At 42.5% G+C, this 24,812-nt stretch overlaps 1 protein-coding gene across 1 annotated transcript; it reads right to left on the reverse strand.

Annotated features, from left to right (window-relative positions):
- Positions 1-656: 656 nt before the first annotated feature.
- LOC309496824 (uncharacterized protein) lies at positions 657-20,307 on the reverse strand. Its single transcript, XM_082166951.1, has 8 exons — positions 19,633-20,307; positions 18,000-18,170; positions 12,494-13,122; positions 7,163-7,300; positions 6,573-6,715; positions 5,798-5,965; positions 5,547-5,655; positions 657-2,609 (listed from the first exon to the last, which is right to left on the reverse strand). The coding sequence occupies exons 1-8, from the start codon at positions 20,159-20,161 to the stop codon at positions 1,383-1,385; spliced, it is 3,114 nt and encodes a 1,037-aa protein (XP_082023077.1). The 5' UTR covers positions 20,162-20,307; the 3' UTR covers positions 657-1,382.
- Between the last annotated feature and the right edge of the window lie 4,505 nt (positions 20,308-24,812).

Consider the following 24,812-nt stretch of genomic DNA (forward strand, 5'->3'; position numbering starts at 1 on the left):
GGGAAAACCTGCAAAATCGGCAGTGTATCAAATACTATTGCTATAATGCCTTAACATTGAGCAGTTCAATCAGGAAGAACTAGAACGTCACTTCATAATGCTTTAATCCCGCAGTCAGAGGCGACTGAGATTTCTCCACTTGCTAAACAATTTTAACAATGTCAACATAAACATGAACAAGCAAGTGTCTCTGATTGACGGAAGTGTGGATGTAGATTATCTCAGGTTACACGGCAGCAGTTCAGTCTTTGTGAGGAACTCAAATGTGGAAGAAAGGAAGGTGCAGTCAATAATAGTAGATTTACAATGGCCACTTTGTTCTGCAGCACAGAATGTTGGGAATGGGAATTTTGCCTGTGCGAAGCTGGATCAAGGAAAGTGAGAAGGGAAGGAAAAATTCATTGACTTAATGTATAGAGTATGAAAAGTGTTGGCGGTTCTGACAGCAGAACTGTGGCTAGAGTTAAACTACGAAAGTGTGTGTGAGTCCCGAACAGTCCTAGGAAGTCTATTCCAGAGTTTAGCTCGTAGTTTAGCAATATGACAGACAGATCACTATCAAACATAACAAATCAGTAGAAATACAGCAAAACCACATCCCTGAAGATGGTCTGGATCGTTAGGGTTAGGGTCGAGGTTTACAGACACGACACCAATCCAACAAACTGAACCTTTTATTAGGAGGTTCTTATTTCAGTATAAATCATACTACACATTTCCTTTAGAAAAATCGTTATGTACACTACAGTGCTGACGAATCAAACAGAACCAAAGAAACCCTTGATATAAATAAGCTCTATGGAAAAGCCTGTAGAGTCTTTAAAACAATTGTCATCTTACAAAAAATATATATGTTCATGTCAGCTCTAATACGACTAAAGCCTACAACTGAAAATATATTATTCAAGGACCTGTTTGGATTTGAAGAATTTTCTCAGTGCAGCCGAGTCGAAGTGCTTGGATATTTCACAGTTACGGACAGGCACTGAGGAGCGAGTTACGAGCTACATTTGCCATGTTGACAACCAGTAACAGGAGAGAGAGAGAGAGAGAGAGAGGGAGAGAGAGGGAGAGAGAGGGAGAGAGAGGGAGAGAGAGACACAGAGGGAGAGAGAGAGAGAGAGACACAGAGGGAGAGAGAGAGAGAGAGACAGAGAGAGACAGAGAGAGAGAGAGAGAGAGACAGAGAGAGAGAGAGAGAGAGAGAGAGAGACAGAGAGAGAGAGAGAAGTTCAGCAGAAGTTGACTGTATAAAAGAAGTCTTGGAGACGTGCCGCCGTTTCTTTCTCTGCTCTTGTCAGATCGATTAAAAAGAAAGTAAAACCGACAGTAGAAATAAACGTGATTAAATGAAGCGCCGTTTAAAAACCGTTCTGTACAAATCAGTATAAAAAGTCTTTGTGTGGTTCATGCGGGTGTGGCCGGACGGCCTTCGGGTGCAGAGAGTCTTGGGGGCGGGCCGTTCTCAGAGGGGGTGTGGCCAGGGGCGGAGCCGGCCAGCTGAGTGACAGTCCAGAGCTCAGTTTGGGGCCGGGTTTGGTTATTAGTGTGGAGTGTGTGTGTTTGGCTGTGTTCGCAGAGTGTGTGGGTTTGGTTGTGTTACTAGTTTGTGTTGGTTTGGTTGTGTTACTAGTTTGTGTGTGTTTGGTTGTGTTGGTACTTTGTGTGTGTTTGGTTGTGTTAGTACTTTGTGTGTGTTTGGTTGTGTTGGTACTTTGTGTGTGTTTGGTTGTGTTGGTAGTTTGTGTGTGTTTGGTTGTGTTGGCAGCATGGCTAGGTTTAGTAGGTGTTGAGGGTGTGTGTCCCGGTTTGGGGACAGAGGAAGAATGGAAATATCTGGGTGCTGAGGGGGGTGTGTGTTTGGTTGGTGCCGGCGTGTGTGTGTGTTTGGCTGGCGCCAAGGGGGGTGTGTGTTTGGGTGGTGCCGGCGTGTGTGTGTGTTTGGTTGGCGCTGAGGGGGGTGTGTGTTTGGTTGGCGCTGAGGGGGGTGTGTGTTTGTTTGGTGCGGGTGTGTGTGTGTGTTTGGGGGGTGCCGAGGGGGGGGGGTGTTTGGGTGGTGCCGGCGTGTGTGTGTGTTTGGGTGGTGTCGGCGTGTGTGTGTGTTTGGGTGTGTGCGCAATGGCCGTGGAGTTGCGTGACGTGTGTGAGGGAGCGCTGGGACATTCGGATACGTTGAGCACTTTGGGTCGCCCGTCAGATGAGGAGACAAGAGGCGGAGTCAAGCTGGGGCTTCTGGGAAGGGCTTTGGGCCTCTCAGCCTGTAGCTCCGCCCTCTCCATCTTCATGGGTGTTACATACGGCGAGTCTCGCGCGGGTCTGCAGTCGTGGGTCGTGTTCGCAGCTCTGATGCTCTCGTCACTCGGCTCTGGCTTGATGACCTGCTTCAGCTCTTCTTCCTCCTCGTGAGCCTCCTCTTCCTCGGGCTCCTGATGATACTGTCTCAAGCGCACATGCCAGGCCAGGCTGCACACGGCCGACACACTCTTGAACTGGTGAACCACGTTGCGAGGGATAAAGTAGATGTCGTTATCGTAGAGCTGGATACGAGCGTAGCGGATTCCCTCTCGCCTCAACTGATTGAGTTTAGCATCATCGACCCACTGCACACACTGCAGAGAGAGAGAACATCAGGACACACTCATTAGACTTCATTGGAAACTCCTCTGCTTTAACACACACACACCAAATATTCCCGCGCAGAAGTACAACACCACACATCATTCCAGGATATCCCCCTATGGGCATCACACTATCTGTAGCTGAATAAACAGAAGATTGAAACGCTTTGATTAATCTATTAAATGTTGTCTGTTGTTGGACTAGAGGTTCATAAATGCTTCTCGTGTTTGGAAAGATGTTTGACACATGTTTTTTCAAATGCATGTTATAAGCGGCTCGAACTCGCAGTGCTTTCAGAGTGAGCCGCGTTTACTGAGCCGTACGTCACTGACAAGCTGCACATAACTAATGATCACAGCATTTGCCATTTCATAATCGAGATAAGCCAAATCGGTTTAAGCGCGATTTCATTTAAATTGCAAAGTAATATTACAGCGACCGCAGACGTGTTGTGTTTGGCAATTTTAGCTCTCTTGAACTGCTGCCATTTCTATTGATGGACCGGTGCAGGTCGAGATCTTTTGGTCTGTTTTTTCTAACAAGATCTGGCAACACGAACGAGTTAAGGCTCGTAAAGGCTCTCCACAAAGTTCTTTTTTGTTATTCATTTGAGGGTAAAAAGAAGTCGGAAATACCTTTGCAGCAATTTACTGTTAGCGAACATCCCGACAAAACAATACAGTTCACGAGAGAGTTACGTGGTTTTCGCGGGAGTCGTCTATTCTCACCTAATCTTACGCTACATCACATGTCTAACGTTGGGTCAGAGGTCATCATTCCGTCAGAACTCTTGTTTTTTTTTTTACATCTATGCATTTAAGAAAATTGAGTTAATTTTGTAGATTTCAATTATGAATGAACAAAATACTGTGTGGTATCATAACACTTCAGCTAGTATAGTATCGTAAGGTGTTTATGGTATCGTGACACTTCAGCTAGTATAGTATCGTAAGGTGATTATGGTATCGTGGCACTTCAGCTAGTATAGTATCGTAAGATGTTTATGGTATCGTAACACTTCAGCTAGTATAGTACCGTAAGGCGTTTATGGTATCGTAACACTTCAGCTAGTATAGTCAGGGTATCTGCACCATTTTTAAAGTCAAATTTAAGGCTTTTTAAGACCTTTTTAAGACCTTTTTAAGACCTGAAGAAATCAAAATTAATACCGTACATTAGGGGTGCACAATATTGACAAAAATATGTCTAGATATTTTCAAAGTTTTGTTGATAATAATTAGATGATATTTTACTGATTGTGTTTTTGTACTGGTATCCTGGCTGGTTTAAGCCTGTTGTTGACAGCAGACCCATGAAGATATTCATATTTTTTATATTCTATGCAGTGGTCAGTTCACAGCAGTGACCGAAATTAAATTTTTTATTAAGGGGCAATATTTACCACCTTAAATTGATTTCCAGGGGCATTTTCACCTATATAAGGACATTGTTTCTAAACGTATTTAGAGGTATGCATCACCTTTTATGTCAAATTCTAACATTCAAATTAAATTATATTAGAATAACACAGTACCAATGTCAAAATAAATCATTAAATTAAATTCCATCCTTGCAGTGCAGAGGTGACACAGAAGCGGCATCAAAACTGGCATTAGCCTACTGTAATTTACACTTAATTTACAATTGCATAAATAAAGCTATTCAATATTTAAACATGAAATGATTTATAATTTTAACGTTTTAATTAAAGGATACTTTAAATATGAAACTAAAACCACCAGTAGGTAGCGGCAAGTCACTGTCTTAATAAGCGAGTTGTTGGAGTCAACCGATTTGTTCAAAACAAGTGATTGTTCATTGAATCGTTAAAATGATTCGTTCAAAACGCGGATTTCAGTAAAAAAATAATCATCGCTGTCTGTTGGACTACGGCTTCATTATGAAATTCTCGTCGGCGATTTAAAGTGAAAATTGATAATATTGTGTCCAAAAAGTAACTCACAATGTTAACTTTGTTGTTAATTTAACTGTTGTATAAAATAAATAGCACATTTGCAATTGTGTACAGGAAAACGGCACTCTTGCTCATGTGATATGATATTCTAATATCACAACATAATATGATATAAATATAAGACAAAAACTAATTTGGGCACATCTATAACTGCACTGACACATCACGCAGTGAAAGTAAGCATGAGAGAAACGCGATGTCAGCTCGCACTCGCAGTGCCTCGTACATAGTTAAAACAATGATTACAATATCATCATAGTTCATAGACAATATTGCACACTCCTAAGCACATAAAGAATTAACTTACAACTGAACTGATATTTACTGGTTTTCTTCTCTCCTCTCGCGTGCAGGAGACAGATGTAGGCTAATATGCTGCCGTAAGTGACGCGAATTGTCACGTGAACAAGCAAATCCACAAAGATAGAATTAAAAAAATAATACGTAGGCCTACGCTAATTAGATAGTTTTAATTTCGAAAGCATTTAGATAAGTCTAAGTCAAAGTGTCATCTAAAATTTAAGACCTTTCATAAGTAAAAATAAGACATTTAAAAAAAAAAAAAAGACTTTTTATGGCCTTAAATAAAAAAAAAATCAAATTTAACACCTTTTAAGACTTTTTAAGGATCCGCGGAGACCCTGACAGTATCGTAAGGCGTTTATGGTATCGTAACACTTCAGCTAGTATAGTATCGTAAGATGTTTATCGTAAGATGTTTATGGTATCGTGACACTTCAGCTAGTATAGTATCGTAAGATGTTCATGGTATCGTGACAAGCCTAGAAGGAAGTACAACACACAGTCAAAACATTCAAGACCAAACCTCTTTCACCAACACCAGTGCTGTGACTGCGAGCAGATCATGTGATGAGCGCAGGCGAGGGTTTTAACAAGAGGAAGTATATACCCAGCACAGGAAGTATATACCCAGCACAGGAAGGGACCTCACCTGAGACAGGGGCGGCTCGTACAGGTCCAGTTGCAGCCGCTGAACCACATCAGGGAAATCAGCCGCATGGAAACAGATCACGTCTTTGGTGATGCGTGGAGGCTCAGCACTGCAACACACACACACACACACACACACACACACACACACACACACACACACTGACATCACTGAGATCAGCAGCTCACGATACACATCACACCGGTAAGGTGTTTCATAAGCCTTCCAGATGAGTGTGTGTGTGTGCTCACCCTTCCCCGCAGCGCACAGCTTTCAGCACTCCCACAGCTGCAGTGGTCTGGCGCTCAAACCCTTGGCCGATGTGATCAGCGTGAGCTCGGGTTCGGTCCTCAAACAGCATCTCTCGCGGCTCACTGGCTCGAGGAAGATACTGCAGATTCTTTATTTCATTGGTTGACCTGTAAAAAATTATTAATTATGATTGTTTTCAGCGTCAATACATAACAAATGACACAAAAACACAGTCATTGATCCTGGAGAATCACTGACACTCAGCTCTACACGTGTGTGTGTGTGTGTGTGTGTGTGTGTGTGTGTGAGTGAGTGTGTGTGTGAGTGAGTGTGTGTGTGTGAGAGTCTGTCTGAGTGTGTATCTGTGTCTGTGTGAGTGTGTGAGTGTGTCTGTGAGTGTGTGTGTCTGTGTGAGTGTCTGAGTGTGTATCTGTGTGAGTGTGTGTGTCTGTGCATGTATGCGAGTGTGTGTGTGTGTGTGTGTGTGTGTGTGAGTGAGTGTCTGTGTGAGTGTGTTTGATGTTGATCTGACAGAACTGTTGCTGCTCTGTGTTCATGATGAAGATGTTGATGAAGTTCTGAAATGATATCAGGAAGGTTCTGATGTGTGTGTGAAACTGCAATTCGATACAGAAACACACACACACACACACGCGCACACACACACGCACACACACACACGCACACACACACACGCACACACACACACACACACGCACGCACACACACACACACACGCACACACACACACACACAGGAGTGAAGCTTTGTTACCGTTTCCGTTTGAAGGGAGACTTGGGCATGTCCGTGACGGGGATCATCTGCTCTCCGGGCCGAACCCACATGATGGGGCCATCGTCACTGTCAGTCGGGCTCTTCAGCTTCAGACTGGAGAACGTCCCCCACGGCAGCGTCCGCTACACACAAACACACACTGATCAACACGCTAACCCTAACCCAGACTGGAGAACGTCCCCCACGGCAGCGTGCGCTACACACACACACACACACACACACACACACACTGATCAACACGCTAACCCTAACCCAGACTGGAGAACGTCCCCCACGGCAGCGTGCGCTACACACACACACACACACACACACACTGATCAACACGCTAACCCTAACCCAGACTGGAGAACGTCCCCCACGGCAGCGTGCGCCACACACACACACACACACACACACACACACACACACACACACACACAGATCAACACGCTAACCCTAACCCAGACTGGAGAACGTCCCCCACGGCAGCGTGCGCTAAACACACGCAGAAATTCAACCTCACAAAACACTGATCAATAAGCTGCTGTCAAAGGAAAAGTGTGTGTGTGTGAGAGAGAGAGGAAACACACCTGCAGGAAAGGCGAGTCCTCCAGCATGCTGAGGAACTCTGGGAAATAATCTCCCACCTCCTCGTCCACGGCTCCCACCAGACTGATCTGCCTCATGGCTCCGGCTCGATATGTGCCGTGGGAGTAACTCCTCCTCACCTGAACATACACCACATAACACACTCTCATCGGTCATGGTTTCTATGTTATTTGTATAAGTTCATAAAAATATCCAAAGCACCATCAAGTATAATTGAGCAAAGAAACTCAGCAGCTGTGAACACACAGCAGAATTACAATTGGTATGAAATGTTTTGACATAATTATTGTGTTCAAGCACTGAAGAGCAGCGTAAAGTCATGTGACCAGGGGAATGTGAAGTGAGCAGTGCATTATGGGATTGATGACATCAGTCCAGGCATGTCCAGGCTGCTAATGCCTACAGGACTGACTCATCTGTGCTTGAACAAACACTGCTCTCTCTCTCTCTCTCTGTGTGTGTGTGTGTACACAACCGTTTTATGGAGGTCACGTTTCTATTAATGCTACAAACGGAGGAGGAGCAGATGTTGTTTCTAATGAGATGATCCCAAACATCAGATCTCATGGGTCAGTCACAGTGTGTGTTGTGTCTGTGATATCACATCTATTGATGACACTCAGTGTTTCAGGTGAAGCGTGACACATAATCTAACACAATAGCGGTTCCTATCCAACTATTTTTATGTGTATTATGGGATACTGCACAAAAAATGCTGGATGGAAACATAAACATGCATAAATTCAAAATATGAGCATGAAAAAAGTATGCGCTCAATTGAGTCTTTTGATCCGATAAGAAAATATGCACATTAACTACTATAGAAACACATTTACAGAATAGATTCCTCGATGTGCTTCAAAAAAGACATTGACTTTGTGATGGGAGGCATAATTGGACCAACCAGCGGATCGATCTCGCTACACCTGACAAACAGTTACGCTACACCGTCAGGTTACACATGACAGAGAGTTACGCTATACCTGACAGACAGTTACACTACACCTGACAGACAGTTACACTACACCTGACAGACAGTTACGCTACACCGTCAGGTTACACCTGACAGAGAGTTACGCTATACCTGACAGACAGTTACACTACACCTGACAGACAGTTACGCTACACCTGACAAACAGTTACGCTACACCGTCAGGTTACACATGACAGAGAGTTACGCTATACCTGACAGACAGTTACGCTATACCTGACAGACAGTTACACTACACCTGACAGACAGTTACACTACACCTGACAGACAGTTACGCTACACCTGACAGACAGTTACGCTACACCGTCAGGTTACACCTGACAGAGAGTTACGCTATACCTGACAGACAGTTACACTACACCTGACAGACAGTTACGCTACACCTGACTAGGGATGGGTATCGTTAAGGTTTTAACGGTATTACTACTCTTACCGATACTCCTTATCGATCCGGTACTTTAACGGTTTTCTTATCGGTTCTTTTTGTCATATTAAAAAAGGGGGAAAAATTATTTAGAACATAATTAATATTGCTTTATATTTTGAAATGTAAAATAAATATCTATAGCAAAAGAAAAAGCAATGCTTTAACAACACAAATAAAACATATGTTATGCAGAAGGGTGCAGGCTTTTGTATTTTATATAGACAGACAGGACGCCAAAAACAAAGTACAAACACATGGTCAAACAAAAAAAAAAGTATACAATAAAACAAATATACAAATTATATACCCAGTGCTTTAATTTCAGTAATGTCCACTGACATTACTGTTCAGGAGTAATATGGGTTAAAAAGACATCTAATAAAGTCAGATGTAAAATAACACTGCATAGTTTATCATAGATAGATTAAAGCTTATATCATTCAAGAGCTGTGACTGATTTTCTCTTTGCCTTTTGTTGTTTGATTCACATTAATTGAGCAATCGTCAGCAGGATTAGACTGCTGCCTCTTTAAGACCAAATGCAGATCTATACCTCATATTTTCTCCCAACTATTTACGCCGATTTAAGACATAAACTGTATTTAAGTGAATAAACTGTTTAAGTGAATCTCCAAGATGGCCATTTTGACATATTTGTGTAGGCTATTTGATCATTTAGATGCGCACACGAAGCCCAAAATATACGTTGCTTGTCTCGTTGCGATGTGTTTCGGAGCGTGCGCCGCATTTTGGAACAGCGTCTATTGCGTAAATTTTGGTACTTTTAATAGCCTTTTATTATCAAACGTGTCCCGCAGTTTAGCAACAGTATAGACTACATTTTACAACGATCACGATCGTGCAGATTCTGACGTTACTTTTGGGTTTTAGGGAGAAATGACAGCGCACCGCTGTGAAGGGAAGGAAGTTGCGCTGGAGAGAATGTGGCTTTAGTTTTTAATGGTTACACCTCAAATATCTTCTTTTTTATAATCATTGGAAGCCAAAATCTAAATCTAAAATAAAATTAGTTTAATATCAAAGATCTAAAGTGTAACCTTTTGAACGTTCTGTCCTCATCGTCACTCATTAAGCAGGGCTGTTGTGTTGCGCGCGCCGTGGCTTTGCGTGAAAGATCGCTCTCTCTCTCACACACACTCTCTCTCTCTTTAGCAAAAATGCATCACAGACAAATGGTTCAATATTTATTCGCAAGATAATAATTTCTTAATAGCAATAATAAATAGCACGTGTACTTTCATAATTTCTCCAGTACCGACAGCAGAACCGATAACGTCCGAGCTTAACGATCCAGCGGTCTTTCAAAATTCAGCACCGGGGCCCGTTTAATACCGGGTTTCGGTACCCATCCCTACACCTGACAGACAGTTACGCTACACCTGACAGACAGTTACGCTACACCGTCAGGTTACACCTGACAGACAGTTACGCTACCCCTGACAGACAGTTACGCTACACCTGACAGACAGTTACGCTACACCTGACAGACAGTTACGCTACACCTGACAAACAGTTACGCTACACCGTCAGGTTACACCTGACAGAGAGTTATGCTATACCTGACAGACAGTTACACTACACCTGACAGACAGTTACGCTACACCTGACAGAGAATTACGCTACACCTGACAGAGAGTTGTTATGCTACACCTGACAGACAGTTGTTATGCTACACCTGACAGACAGTTGTTATGCTACACCTGACAGACAGTTACGCTACACCTGACAGACAGTTGTTATGCTACACCTGACAAACAGTTACGCTACACCGTCAGGTTACACCTGACAGACAGTTACGCTACACCTGACAGACAGTTACGCTACACCTGACAGTTACGCTACACCTGACAGACAGTTACGCTACACCTGACAGACAGTTACGCTACCCCTGACAGACAGTTACGCTACCCCTGACAGACAGTTACGCTACACCTGACAGACAGTTACGCTACACCTGACAGACAGTTACGCTACGCTACACCTGAAAGACAGTTATGCTACACCTGAAAGACAGTTACACTACACCTGACAGACAGTTATGCTACACCTGACAGACAGTTACACTACACCTGACAAACAGTTATGCTACACCATCAGGTTACACATTAAAGACAGTTACGTTACACATTAAAGACAGTTACGCTACACCTGAAAGACAGTTACGCTACACCTGAAAGACAGTTACGCTACACCTGAAAGACAGTTACGCTACACCTGACAGACAGTTACGCTACCCCTGACAAAGAGTTACGCTACACCGTCAGGTTACACATGACAGACAGTTACGCTACACCTGACAGACAGTTACGCTACCCCTGACAGTTACACTACCCCTGACAGACAGTTACGCTACACCGTCAGGTTACACCTGACAGACAGTTACGCTACCCCTGACAGAGAGTTACGCTACCCCTGACAGAGAGTTACGCTACCCCTGACAGAGAGTTACGCTACACCTGACAGACAGTTACGCTACACCTGACAGACAGTTACGCTACACCTGACAGAGAGTTACGCTACACCTGACAGAGAGTTACGCTACACCTGACAGAGAGTTACGCTACACCTGACAGAGTTACGCTACACCTGACAGTTACGCTACCCCTGACAGGACAGTTACGCTACCCCTGACAGACAGTTACGCTACCCCTGACAGACAGTTACGCTACCCCTGACAGAGAGTTACGCTACACCTGAAAGACAGTTACGCTACACCTGACAGACAGTTACGCTACACCTGACAAGACAGTTACGCTACCCCTGACAGACAGTTACGCTACCCCTGACAGACAGTTACGCTACACCTGACAGAGAGTTACGCTACACCTGACAGAGAGTTACGCTACACCTGACAGAGAGTTACGCTACACCTGACAGAGTTACGCTACACCTGACAGTTACGCTACCCCTGACAGGACAGTTACGCTACCCCTGACAGACAGTTACGCTACCCCTGACAGACAGTTACGCTACCCCTGACAGAGAGTTACGCTACACCTGAAAGACAGTTACGCTACACCTGACAGACAGTTACGCTACACCTGACAAGACAGTTACGCTACCCCTGACAGACAGTTACGCTACCCCTGACAGACAGTTACGCTACACCGTCAGGTTACACATGACAGACAGTTACGCTACCCCTGACAGACAGTTACGCTACCCCTGACAGACAGTTACGCTACACCGTCAGGTTACACCTGACAGTTACGCTACCCCTGACAGACAGTTACGCTACCCCTGACAGACAGTTACGCTACCCCTGACAGACAGTTACGCTACACCTGACAGACAGTTACGCTACCCCTGATCTGCGCTTCAAAAACATGTTGTAAATATACATCAATGACGCTCTTCAGCGAGCGCTTGCACAGATACACACGGGGAGCGTTAGAAAGCAGGCGTATATCAGCAGATCGGTCCTGCTTTCAAACACTTCCGTGCGCTGATCATTGTAGCCAATCACAGACATATCTGATGAGTGCGTGAACACAATGGCCAATCAGGCATTTACGATTCTGTTCATTTTCCGAAGTTGGTACCAAAGTAGGTACTTTTGTCAACACTAGAGCCTCGGGTATAAAACCTTGTGTAGATTACATCCTGATAGAGCATGTAAGCACACATCAATTGCAGTTTTTATTGAATCAGACCCTGTGCAAAGTGCATATATAATTACCAATAGCAGAAGCTTTAGCATGTGATGTTTTTTATCAATAATGTGTGCAAGGAAAATGGCATATGCCCTTTATCCATGAGGTCCCTAATCTGTCATTAAAGAGGAATGATGTTTTGTTCTCCTGTATCGAATCTCTGCTGCAGCTAAACCTACAAACACCCACCAGTGCAACACAACCTGTCACGTCTACTAACCTGAGTGTGAAAGTTTGCCATAGTCGTCGTCTCGATGTCCTTCTTCCCCAGGATTTCCATTTTGACGGGCGAGTTGGGGAACTTGCAGGAGAAGTACTCGAGGAAGTCTGGGAGATACGAGGCGGCCCCATGGATCACGCCCATCACGTAGTTGGCAGAGCCGTCCTGGTCCTCGCTAAACGACAGGGTGACGAACTCCTGCGCGAACCTCTGCATCTGCACGGGCGTCAGGACCGAGAGCTCCTTGCTGTAGGCGTGCAGAACCAGGGCACCTCCGTTGGGCTGGTTCTCCACATGGACCAGACAGCCGAACTCCAGCCGGTCCAGCCCGGGCAGTGTAGCGGGTTTATCCGGGCCGTCTGTGGCGCTCAGACTCTGAGAGCAGATGTTCTTCAGGCTCGGTGTGCTTCTGTTCTCCGGTGTCGGGCTACAGGAGCTCACAGAGACGCTCTGCTGGACCGGGGCCGGTGGCTGGAACTCGGACTCAGAACTAACCGTCTGGCTGGACTTGCTGTACATCTTGGGCCGCTTTCGCTTTTCACCTTCTTTATGTTTCTTTTTCTTTTTCTTCTTGACCTTTTTCATCAGCAAGTCCTCAGCAGAATTTATCTTCGGCTTCTCTCCGTCACCTACAGCACAGGAGAAAGGTGATTAACTTCACAAACATCCTCAGAACAAAAGAAAAAATGATTTCACCCCCAACAAATAGCAGAGCTGATAAGGACCGGAGCAGAGAGTGATGCATCTAATCACTCGTTCACAGTTCAGGGTCAGTTAACCCTTTAGAACCGGCTGTGTCGACGCCGACACACACCAGCAAGCTGCATTCACTTTACCGTAACTCTTCAACCGTTTGCACTATCAAAACCATTCAAATTGCCCCTGACAGTAGACAACATGCGCTTTTCGGCAATATACGGCTCATTACGGTAATTTCATGCTTTCCATCAGCAAATGGCAGCAGCTTTCTGGCAGAGCGGAAAGGAAGGATTTGAACAGAGATACGAAGCGCAGCAGGTTAGAGTGTTTAGGATTGCATAAAATAATAAAAGAAACGAACAAATACATGGCGAAAGAAGTGTTAGACAGCAGAAGAGGGGATTGGGATGATTTTTAATGAAACTTGGGAGGCGGATAGCAGTTACTCTTTCACGTATCTTAGCATGTGGTGTATGCATGCATTTGAGTGTGTGCGCGTGTGTATGAAAAAAAGTGTCCTAAATGAAAACTGCAACCCAATGTCACAAAAAAGACTTGTATATGTGTATTATAGGTCAATTTTCAAATTTAAAGTTCGTGATTTTTCATTTTTTTCTAAATAAAAATCAGTAACTTTATTCTCTTTTTAAAATTGTCTATTTAAATTATTTACTAACTCACCACACATAATAATGGTCAATAACTGTAATTTGTTGAAAGCTATTTTTTTTTCTAAAATAGATGACAGCTTGCACATGAAGATAGCACATTGTTCTAGTAAAAAAAATATATATATAACCAACTAGCCAACTAGCAAAAACAACAAATTAGCAACAAATAGTTTTTTTGCACATTTGTCTCCGAGATCTACAATCTACAACACTGAATTGGGTGTCGCTGTATATGTGTGACATCAAGATGATGATTTTATTTGTCTCTTAAGGTACTCGACTACAAAATGATTCTAAGTGGCCATTCCATTCAATAATAAACATATAATACATTATTAAAATCAAAAGTTGTAACTGTATTATTTAATGGACCTGAGCTGACATTCTTCTGTAACAAATGTAGATATTGCTCATTGTTAATGTTAGTTAATACATTAACTAACGTTAACTAATGGGCTCTATGCGAAACTTACTTCCGCATTCTGCGAAACAGGTGTCACCACATCCGGTTCAGGTCCGCTGTACCGCGCTACGTTGGATATGGCACTGTTTTACTCTAGATGCCTTCAGGAATTACCCAAAATGAGCATAACTGATGTCCATTGCATATGCAGGTTGACATCTAAAACTCCTGCCACCAAAATGGACAAGGGGTTTAAGCTATACGCCTCCTCATACATATTTGACTATGAAGGTTTGTATCTGCTAGCGATAGCTCATGTTAGCATTCCCGAACGGGAAGAATGCAGTTTGTAACTATGGTAGCTAAACTAACGATAACATTGAAGTGGTGGAAACTCACGGTGGAGTTGAACTTCCCTGACATCGCGTATTGAGGATTATCTGCTTCTGGTACTTTACTGGCTTTGACATTTTCTTCTTGTCACTAACATTCAGATGTTAAAATCAAATAAAACGGCAACAGTAAAAAGGGCTAACTAGGTTAGCTAGGCCAAGTCAATAGCTGTCACCGACTCGCCGTTAGTACCAAACAGAAGCAAACCGGAAGTCAGGAGACCTGTTTTCCGGTTTGGTCACGTGACGCTCGGCATAAAGCCTATTGGACCTTATTCTAAAGTGCTACCCATTTGTTCTTTAATTATTTTGCAATTTAATCTGTTTGAAACCTTTTAACTTTATAAAAAAAAAAAAAAAGTGTATTGCTTTATTGTATTTATGTGTTCCGAGTTCTTTTTGTCATGAGAAAAAAAAGTTATTAAACCTGTTATAATATGACAACACTTTTTTTGCAACTTATTTCAATAACGAGATAAAAGCTTCAGCAATTATCGCAACATGAAAACTTGATAGCGCCCCGTGCCTAATAGTAATACAAACGTCAAAAAAAAATGTTTTCCAGGGATGCAAAAACAATTCAAATGTATCCAAGGTGCTACTTTATTTAAATAATGTAAAGCAATTAGTTAGTTTGGTCATCAGTTGGGTTAGGGTTAGTTAGGTCATCAGTTGGGTTAGGGTTACTTAGGGTTAGTTTGGTCATCAGTTGGGCTAGGGTTAGTTAGGTCATCAGTTGGGTTAGGGCTAGGGTTAGTTAGGTCATCAGTTGGGTTAGGGCTAGGGTTAGTTAGGTCATCAGTTGGGTTAGGTTTAGTTTGGTCATCAGTTGGGTTAGGGCTAGGGTTAGTTAGGGTTAGTTTGGTCATCAGTTGTGTATAAACTATCGTGTAGTGTGTTAAACAGTCTAGGGAGTGGCTATGAGAAATGTGTTTTAAGCAAGCACAGATGAGAGTTTAACAACTGACAGAAAGGAAAGGCACAGGTGAGAGTTGATGTGACAAACTGTACACTGCCAAAGTCTAATCCATCAAGCTCACAGAAGTCCAACAAACAGCAGTAACTGCAGCCGATGATGATGCTGATGTTAGTCCATCTCCTCCATATGACCCACTATTAACCTCATATCAATGTCATGATTACAGCAAATCATTATTTAAAACATTAAGTTCATATCTTCTTACTTGAGCTTTTAACAACACCGCTGTGCTGTACCGAAGTTTCAGTCCTTAGACTATGACGGTGCAAGTTATAGACACAAGCATTTTTCTAATTTAGTATAAATTAGTTCTAGTTTTAACCTATTACTCTAGTGGTCTTGACTGCATTTGTGCCACACACACATATATATATATATATATATATATATATATATGTCTGTTTTGAAAGAATATTTCTGACTGCTTGAAAAACAACAACAATGAAATCAAGATTATGGTTCCACATGTCACTCACAGTCAATTCAATCTTACAAGTGGATCTCATATGCTAAACAATAACCAAATAATGTTATTTAGAATATCATTATTACTGATGATAACAATAACAAACTTCAGTTGTGAATATGCATCTTTACACACTGTCATAAAACAAGACCAGTAAAGAGACTGAGGTATAGATCACACAAGTGAGTCGTGGTTCAGTGAGTCATCTATGAACTCTGAACGATTCACTGACCGAGTCTGATGTCAAATTGTTGTTACACCTTTTATTCACATTTGCGCACATTTTAATAATAATATTTTTGTGACACCTGAATGTTTCAGAATACCATTTCTTAAATAAGCAATAAAGTACGGGAGGTCTGATTATCGACTAGGGCTGTTGGAACGAATTCCGAAATTCTAATATAATTCGAATATTAAAAAAAATCAATACTATTCGAATGCTGAAGTTCCTATTTGCAAAAAAAATGTGCAATCTTGTCTTTCTCGCCGCCTTGGCTTACACGCATGTGAAAATTAAATGCTTTTGTTTCGTCTGATGAACAATAAAGTTTTTGAATCGTAACCCAATTGTGCACGTTATCCACGCTGTATCATCATAACAATACTGTCAAAAATCGCGGAGAGAAATGTCTCCACGGAAACGGAGATTTACATTTACATTTATTCATTTAGCTGACGCTTTTATTCAAAGCGACTTACAAATATGTCAGAGGTCGCACGCCTCTGGAGCAACTAGGGGTTAAGTGTCTTGCTCAGGGACACATTGGTGTCTCACAGTGGATTCGAACCCGGGTCTCTCACACCAAAGGCATGTGTCTTATCCATTGCCCCACTACCACCCCTGGAGATCACCACTCCTGACAATTTGATTCACAGTCCACACTACAACGTCAACACGGCGTTTCCAAATGTATCCACTTTGGAGTGCGTTTTCATTAATAAGAACGCCGTCTCAGTGTGGACGGAAGGCCAAAACGGAGAGAAAAATATCCGTTATTTGTTATGACAACGTTACACCCTGACAAGCTAGGCGATCTGTACGAGGAACCGCCGCTAAAACAGGCAAGAATTACTTCCTCTCTCCTCATCACGGGGCTTACCAGCTGTCTGCCAAAAGGCGATAACAGACAAACTGACACGGTTTATCTGTGAAGATATGAGACCGATCAACATCACGCATTGGCGATCCATAAGACAGTGTAATGTCGTAAATATTAATAATAGGATGAATTTGAGCATTATATATTCGAATATTATTTTAATATTAAATAAAATAAGGAATGGAATTCGAATAGTATTATAGAGGAAGATTGACAGCCCTATTATCGACTGCATCACATCACTAACCCTAACGGTTGATCTCGATCAAGCCGAGCTCCAATCACACCAGGGCACAGGAACGGCTCCACGATTTTAGCCAAAAATGACATCGCCATCTCTTTGAAAACACCAGATATGATCATTCAGGCATAAAAGGACAAAGAAAGCAGAACCTGCAGCCAATAGAAAAGGTTCACACTTGCTTCTTTCTTTCAAACAGAACAGAATAAAAAACGCTGGTCCTTTTTTTAATCATCATAATGTGTCTTCGTCGAAATTATATTCACTCTTCACATTTGTTGTAATAACTTTTTTACAACAAAATGAAGCATCACTGAACTGAAGCTGGACTGTGACGCTATTTTCTTCTGGAAACAAACTTTGTTGCATTATTTTCCTGTTATCTCTGTAAAGCTGCTTTGAAAGAATCTGTATTGTAAAAAGCGCTTTATAAATAAATGTGACTTGACTCTGTTGTTTTTAGGAACCCCTAAACCTGCAGCCCAGGTCAAAGGTGAAAGGTCACACACACAGAGCTGACAGACGTTCAGGTGTGGGTGTTTGATGGCTCACCTTTCTGCAGGATCTTCACCTCTCCATTCTCTCTCTTCATCTCCGTCATCAGCTTATGTTTTCTTTTCTCCTTCATCTCTCTCTCCTGCTCTTTCTCTCTGTCCTTCTCTCTCTCTCTCTTTTTCTCACGGTCTCTGTCTTTAGGTTTCTCCTTGTCTTTAATGGTGTGTTCTGTGGGAGAAAGAAACACACCAGAGGGTTAAAGCATTCACTGATGCCGAAGGTTTGTCTCATTCCCGAATCCAGCTCAAAGACACAGAGTTCATGAATCCGCCTTCAGTGAGAAGTCCTCACCAGCCAATCACACAAGTCCTCAACAGATTATCAGTCTTCTCCACTATACTTTCATATACCAGGATAAACTGTCTTAAAAATCAGGTATGAACATTCCTTCAACTTCTTTATGCACAAGATAATTCTTATTTTTGTCTTTTGATTCTTCTGGTCAGTTTTAACCAGGTCACAATCTTGAGGATAAATTTCAGGGTCTAATAATGTTGCCATAAAGACAAACCGTGGGGGAAACATGACACTAAAGCACAAAAAATGAGAGAGAAAGTTCAAAGTGTTCATTCTGTCATATTTTTCTTAACCTCATTTCACTCCAAACCTGTATGACTAAAGACATTTTAAAGAACATTTCAACTTTTTTTGTCAGTACAGTGGAAGTAAATGGTGTCTCATTGACTGATGAAAAAAGAGTCACACAAGTTTGGAGCGACATGACAGCGAGTAAACGATGACAGAACTGTTTCTTTGAAGAAATACAGCTTCTTCTGAGAAGCTTTACAGTGCATTTACTGCCTTTGTCAATAACATAAAACTGAACTTTAATGAGTTAGTCTGAGTAACGGGTTCCCAACTCTATCCAGGACAGACTGAACGTGTCTTCATCACACAGATGGGTTATAGCTTTATTAGTGCTGATCATGTGTGTAACAGGCCTGACACAAACACACAACTGCAGTAAGACATGCATGTATGAGTGAAGTAACGTTACAGCATTATATTTATTAAAGTAACAGAACATTACTGTCACAAACACTGTTGCAGATCAACTTCACCGCAGGTTCACTGAAATCATGTTTCTGCTGTAAATTAATGTTTCCCAGGCTGAATACATCGTTAATAACACGTCCGAGGTGGTAATGACATTTCAGCAATAATCCAGTATTAGAATCATGATCGTTCGTTTTGATGTCTGAATAGATATTTCAAGAATGACAGCAGTTTACTGTGTTTATTACTACAGGTAATTATTCTAACGTTCTATAGATTGAGTTGATATTTGGATATTAACATATGTTTCCGATTATGTTCGGTGAGTGATTCTCTCAGATTTGATTAACACAGCAGATATTTTATAACGCTATTATGGACTAATATGCTCGTTCTGCGGCGGGTCACATTGCAGCTGCACGCGCTCCGTCACCGCTTGGGTCGCGCGCCGATGCTAAGCTAACTAGCGCTGTCGGATGTGTTCGACACACAAATAAACACACACGCGTTCACAGAGGCACAATAAACACATCATAAACACACACACATACACACACTCGCACAGATCACATCTAGCGAACCAACGGCCCGTTATCAGCCACAAATAGCGCCCGAGCGAAGCGGCTGTCGATACCTTTCTGCGACAACTTCAGCTCTCCGTTTTCCTTCTTCACACTGAGGTGATTTTCAGCCGCCAGTTTGTGTTTCTTCCTCTCTTTTTCTCTCTCTTTGCCTTTCTCTTTCTCTCGGTCTCTGTCTTTCTCTGTTTTTGTTTTTTTGTTTTTCGGTTTGCTGCTGTAATTCTGCTGCTCCGTGCCTCCGTTCATCTTCTTGGCTTTAAATATTTTCTCCTCTTGTCGGATTTTCTTGGCCGGTGGAGGATGATGATGGTGCTCCCGGTTCTGGGACGCTGGTTTCGGTTCAGTGGGTTTGTTGAGCTGAATGAACTCCGCCATCTTTTCTCTATTTACTCTCTCTCGAGCTGCTGCTGTTTGTGTAAGAGGCACGGGAGGGGCGTGGCCTGGTATTGATTGACAGGAAGAACGTACTTGTGTGGGGCGTGGCCTGGCATTGATTGACAGCGAGAGCAGCTTTTTAAAGCGGGTGGACATGAGAGGTGACGTCAGCAGCTTAGTCACTGTATTCATTTGAATAAGATCCATGAACCCATTTATTATTATACTTTATACTAGCATTCAAACCCTTTCATGGTGAAAACAGTTTCAAACTTATATATTATATCTGTGGTTTCAAATACCATTTACAAATTTATTCTAAATTCCACTCGAAATGTTTTAAAATGCACACATGCTGTTTCCGATGAGCAAGTGTGAAGTTTAGATTAGTCTGAGATGAGCAAATTTTGCGTAAAACCAATCACTATTGACCACTGCGATGTCATACTGATTCTGTTACAGTACTCTCGCGAGAGCTAGCAGTTTCATACGCAAGCGTGGGTTTTTTTATTTGCAACATTAGAGCTGTATCGCTTAACAACACTGACTGCACTTAACCAGCTGGAAAAAGCTCCAGTGGTGTTGAAATCTGGCATAGAACGTAGCTGGTATAAACCTTAATTGAACAAATAATAATCAATTAAAAAGTATCTAACATCGGTAAACGCCATCTACTGCTGAGATGGAGGGAATAAGATCCATAGACAGTATATAAACTGGACACAGCGACCCCATAGGTTTCAACGGAGAGAAGTGAAGCAAATTAGAAGCACTCACTTCCTGATGGCTGAGCGTACTGCGCAGACTCAAACTGAGCTTGACGACGTGGATGTGACGTGAGCAGCCTGCCTGACAGTTGTACGTTTTCTAGTAGCTGTGCCAAGAGAAATCTGAATAATTCTCTTCCAAATCTCGCAGAGACGGAGAGCGTGAGTAGGAGCTGTCCATGAGCTAGGAGCAGGAGCAACGTCATGACTCTCTATGTGCTTCTCCTTTGACTTTATGCCTCCACGTCCCCCCGATTGACTGCGAGCTTCTCTTCCTGTCTCTACGGTAATTTCCAGAGAGTCGCGTGGTTATGACGCAATCGTTAGCCTACTTTTACAAAAACGGCTTCTACGGGGCCATAACGTAAGATACAAGGTAATGGAGCCTTTTATACATTGTCGTGTTTCTTTAGAAATAAACAATGGACAGATTGAGTCTTTAAACGCCTCAGATGTAAAGTTATTCGCTGTCAAAGTGATGCCAAAATGAATGGGAGTCAATGGGATGCTAACAGCAGGTGAAGGCTTATTAGCCAATGGCGGCTCCCGGGGGTGGTACAGAAATCGAGCGCTCGATTACCCCCTGATAAGATCGGCACAATCCTCACAGTGCATTATGGGTATTATTGAGCTTTTGAATGTAGGGCTGCACAAAACTGGGGAAAAAAGTTACTTTTTTAGAATAATCATATTTTATGCTAATATTCTTCATGAATTTAGAGTTTGACTAACAAATGCATGTTCCAAATGCCGATGCGCCAAACTAAATCTGTAGCCGACGCTCAACACTAAATCTGTAACCGACGCGCCAAACTAAATCTGTAGCCGACGCGCCAAACTAAATCTGTAACCGATGCGCCAAACTAAATCTGTAGCCGACGCTCAACACTAAATCTGTAGCCGATGCGCCAAACTAAATCTGTAGCCGACGCTCAACACTAAATCTGTAGCCGACGCTCAACACTAAATCTGTAGCCGACGCTCAACACTAAATCTGTAGCCGATGCGCCAAACTAAATCTGTAGCCGACGCTCAACACTAAATCTGTAACCGACGCGCCAAACTAAATCTGTAGCCGACGCGCCAAACTAAATCTGTAACCGATGCGCCAAACTAAATCTGTAGCCGACGCTCAACACTAAATCTGTAGCCGATGCGCCAAACTAAATCTGTAGCCGACGCTCAACACTAAATCTGTAACCGATGCGCCAAACTAAATCTGTAGCCGACGCTCAACACTAAATCTGTAACCGACGCTCAACACTAAATCTGTAGCCGATGCGCCAAACTAAACCTTGTAGCCGACGCTCAACACTAAATCTGTAGCCGACGCGCCAAACTAAATCTGTAACCGATGCGCCAAACTAAATCTGTAGCCGACGCTCAACACTAAATCTGTAACCGACGCGCCAAACTAAATCTGTAGCGATGCGCCAAACTAAATCTGTAGCCGATGCGTCAAACTAAATCTGTAACCGACGCTCAACACTAAATCTGTAACCGACGCGCCAAACTAAATCTGTAGCCGATGCGCCAAACTAAATCTGTAGCCGACGCTCAACACTAAATCTGTAACCGACGCTCAACACTAAATCTGTAGCCGATGCGCCAAACTAAATCTTGTAGCCGACGCTCAACACTAAATCTGTAGCCGACGCGCCAAACTAAATCTGTAACCGATGCGCCAAACTAAATCTGTAGCCGACGCTCAACACTAAATCTGTAACCGACGCGCCAAACTAAATCTGTAGCGATGCGCCAAACTAAATCTGTAGCCGATGCGTCAAACTAAATCTGTAACCGACGCTCAACACTAAATCTGTAACCGACGCGCCAAACTAAATCTGTAGCCGATGCGCCAAACTAAATCTGTAGCCGACGCTCAACACTAAATCTGTAACCGACGCGCCAAACTAAATCTGTAGCCGACGCTCAACACTAAATCTGTAGCCGACGCGCCAAACTAAATCTGTAACCGATGCGCCAAACTAAATCTGTAGCCGACGCGCCAAACTAAATCTGTAACCGATGCGCCAAACTAAATCTGTAGCCGACGCTCAACACTAAATCTGTAGCCGACGCTCAACACTAAATCTGTAGCCGACGCTCAACACTAAATCTGTAGCCGACCCTCAACACTAAATCTGTAGCCGACGCTCAACACTAAATCTGTAGCCGACCCTCAACACTAAATCTGTAGCCGACGCGCCAAACTAAATCTGTAACCGATGCGCCAAACTAAATCTGTAGCCGACGCTCAACACTAAATCTGTAGCCGACCCTCAACACTAAATCTGTAGCCGACGCGCCAAACTAAATCTGTAACCGATGCGCCAAACTAAATCTGTAACCGATGCGCCAAACTAAATCTGTAGCCGACGCTCAACACTAAATCTGTAGCCGACGCTCAACACTAAATCTGTAGCCGACCCTCAACACTAAATCTGTAGCCGACGCGCCAAACTAAATCTGTAACCGATGCGCCAAACTAAATCTGTAGCCGACGCTCAACACTAAATCTGTAGCCGACCCTCAACACTAAATCTGTAGCCGACGCTCAACACTAAATCTTTAACCGATGCGCAGCGCTTCAGCTCAGGCGGCGTCCGGTCAGTGCAGCACCAGTGAAGATGAACACACCTGTTATCAACACAACAAAATTATAAAATGCAATTATACAATATACCAATCATATCAACACCAATGCTAAAAACAGGGCATATCTACAACTTCATAAATAAAAACTATATACAAATTATGCATAATAAATTACTATATACAAATTATGCATAATAAATTAGTCAAAGAACGGATTGAAATTTTTATTTCCTGTTAATGTATTACGTTTGTAACCTACTACTATTTTTAATTGCTTAAAAGTATTTTTGGTCACACTATATATTATGTGTCCTTTACTATGTACTTGCATCCAAAAATAAGTACAATGTACTTATTGTGTTCATACTGTATTGTAATACAATTTTGTTGCTATTAAGGAATACACGGGTAAGGCTAGGAAAGGTTTGTTAATGGGGAGGGTTAAGGTGTTAGAAGCTCAAAAGTGTGAATATAGATCTAATTACAGAGATTAATTACAGCTGTAATTACATGCAGGTATTTTAAAATATAGGAGTACATTGTTAAAAACTTGTACACAATGAGTGCATTGTATCAAATGATTAATTTAAGTGTTTGTACAAAGTAGTTAAAGACACCTAATATAAAGTGGGGCTGTAGTTTTTGATGCTCATTTACAGTTATGAAGTTTCCATGATTAATACATTTATGAAATATCATATTTTTATTGAATATTTTAACCCTACACACAAATTATGGGAAAAAAATTATCTTTGAATTTTATATGAATTTAATGTCCATATTCCAATATACTAAAACTTCCAAATTATATCAAAATAGTTTGTTATAAAGTTATAAAACTGTGCTGGCGTGGCTCTTCTCCTGCTGTGCAAAATAAAAGCTTAAAACAGAACAACCATAACATTTTGTTTTGGTCTTTAAGCTGAGATTAATTGTAAATATATTGGATGACCTGTTGATTAAATCATACATGTGAGAACAGGATTGAATATTCAGTTCATTGTAACAGAGCACGAGGATCCGCTGGCCTTTGCTGCTCTACGAGAGTTCTGCGACTCAACGCTCTTTTCCTGCTCTCGTCAGGCACTCGCTTCTCAAACCAGCCTCTTCTCTCTGACATGAGAGTGTGTGTGAGAGAGTGAGTGAGTGTGAGTGTGTGAGAGAGTGAGTGAGGGAGTGTGTGTGTGTGTGTGAGAGAGAGTGTGTGAGAGAGAGTGTGGGAGAGAGAGTGTGAGTGAGAGGGAGTGTGAGAGTGAGTGAGTGTGAGAGAGAGTGTGAGTGAGTGTGTGTGAGTGAGAAGTGTGAGTGTGTGTGTGTGTGTGTGTGTGTGTGAGAGAGTGAGTGAGAAGTGTGAGTGAGTGAGTGAGTGAGTGAACTGACCCAGGACGGAGCGCCGCTCATTCATGCATTGACACACACACACACACACACACACACACACTAACACTCGTGTGGGACGAGGCTACAGTTTGAATGATCAGTGCATCAGGAAA

The sequence above is a fragment of the Leuciscus leuciscus genome, assembly GCF_965113295.1.
Source record: "Leuciscus leuciscus genome assembly, chromosome: 4".
NCBI lineage: Eukaryota > Metazoa > Chordata > Actinopteri > Cypriniformes > Leuciscidae > Leuciscus > Leuciscus leuciscus.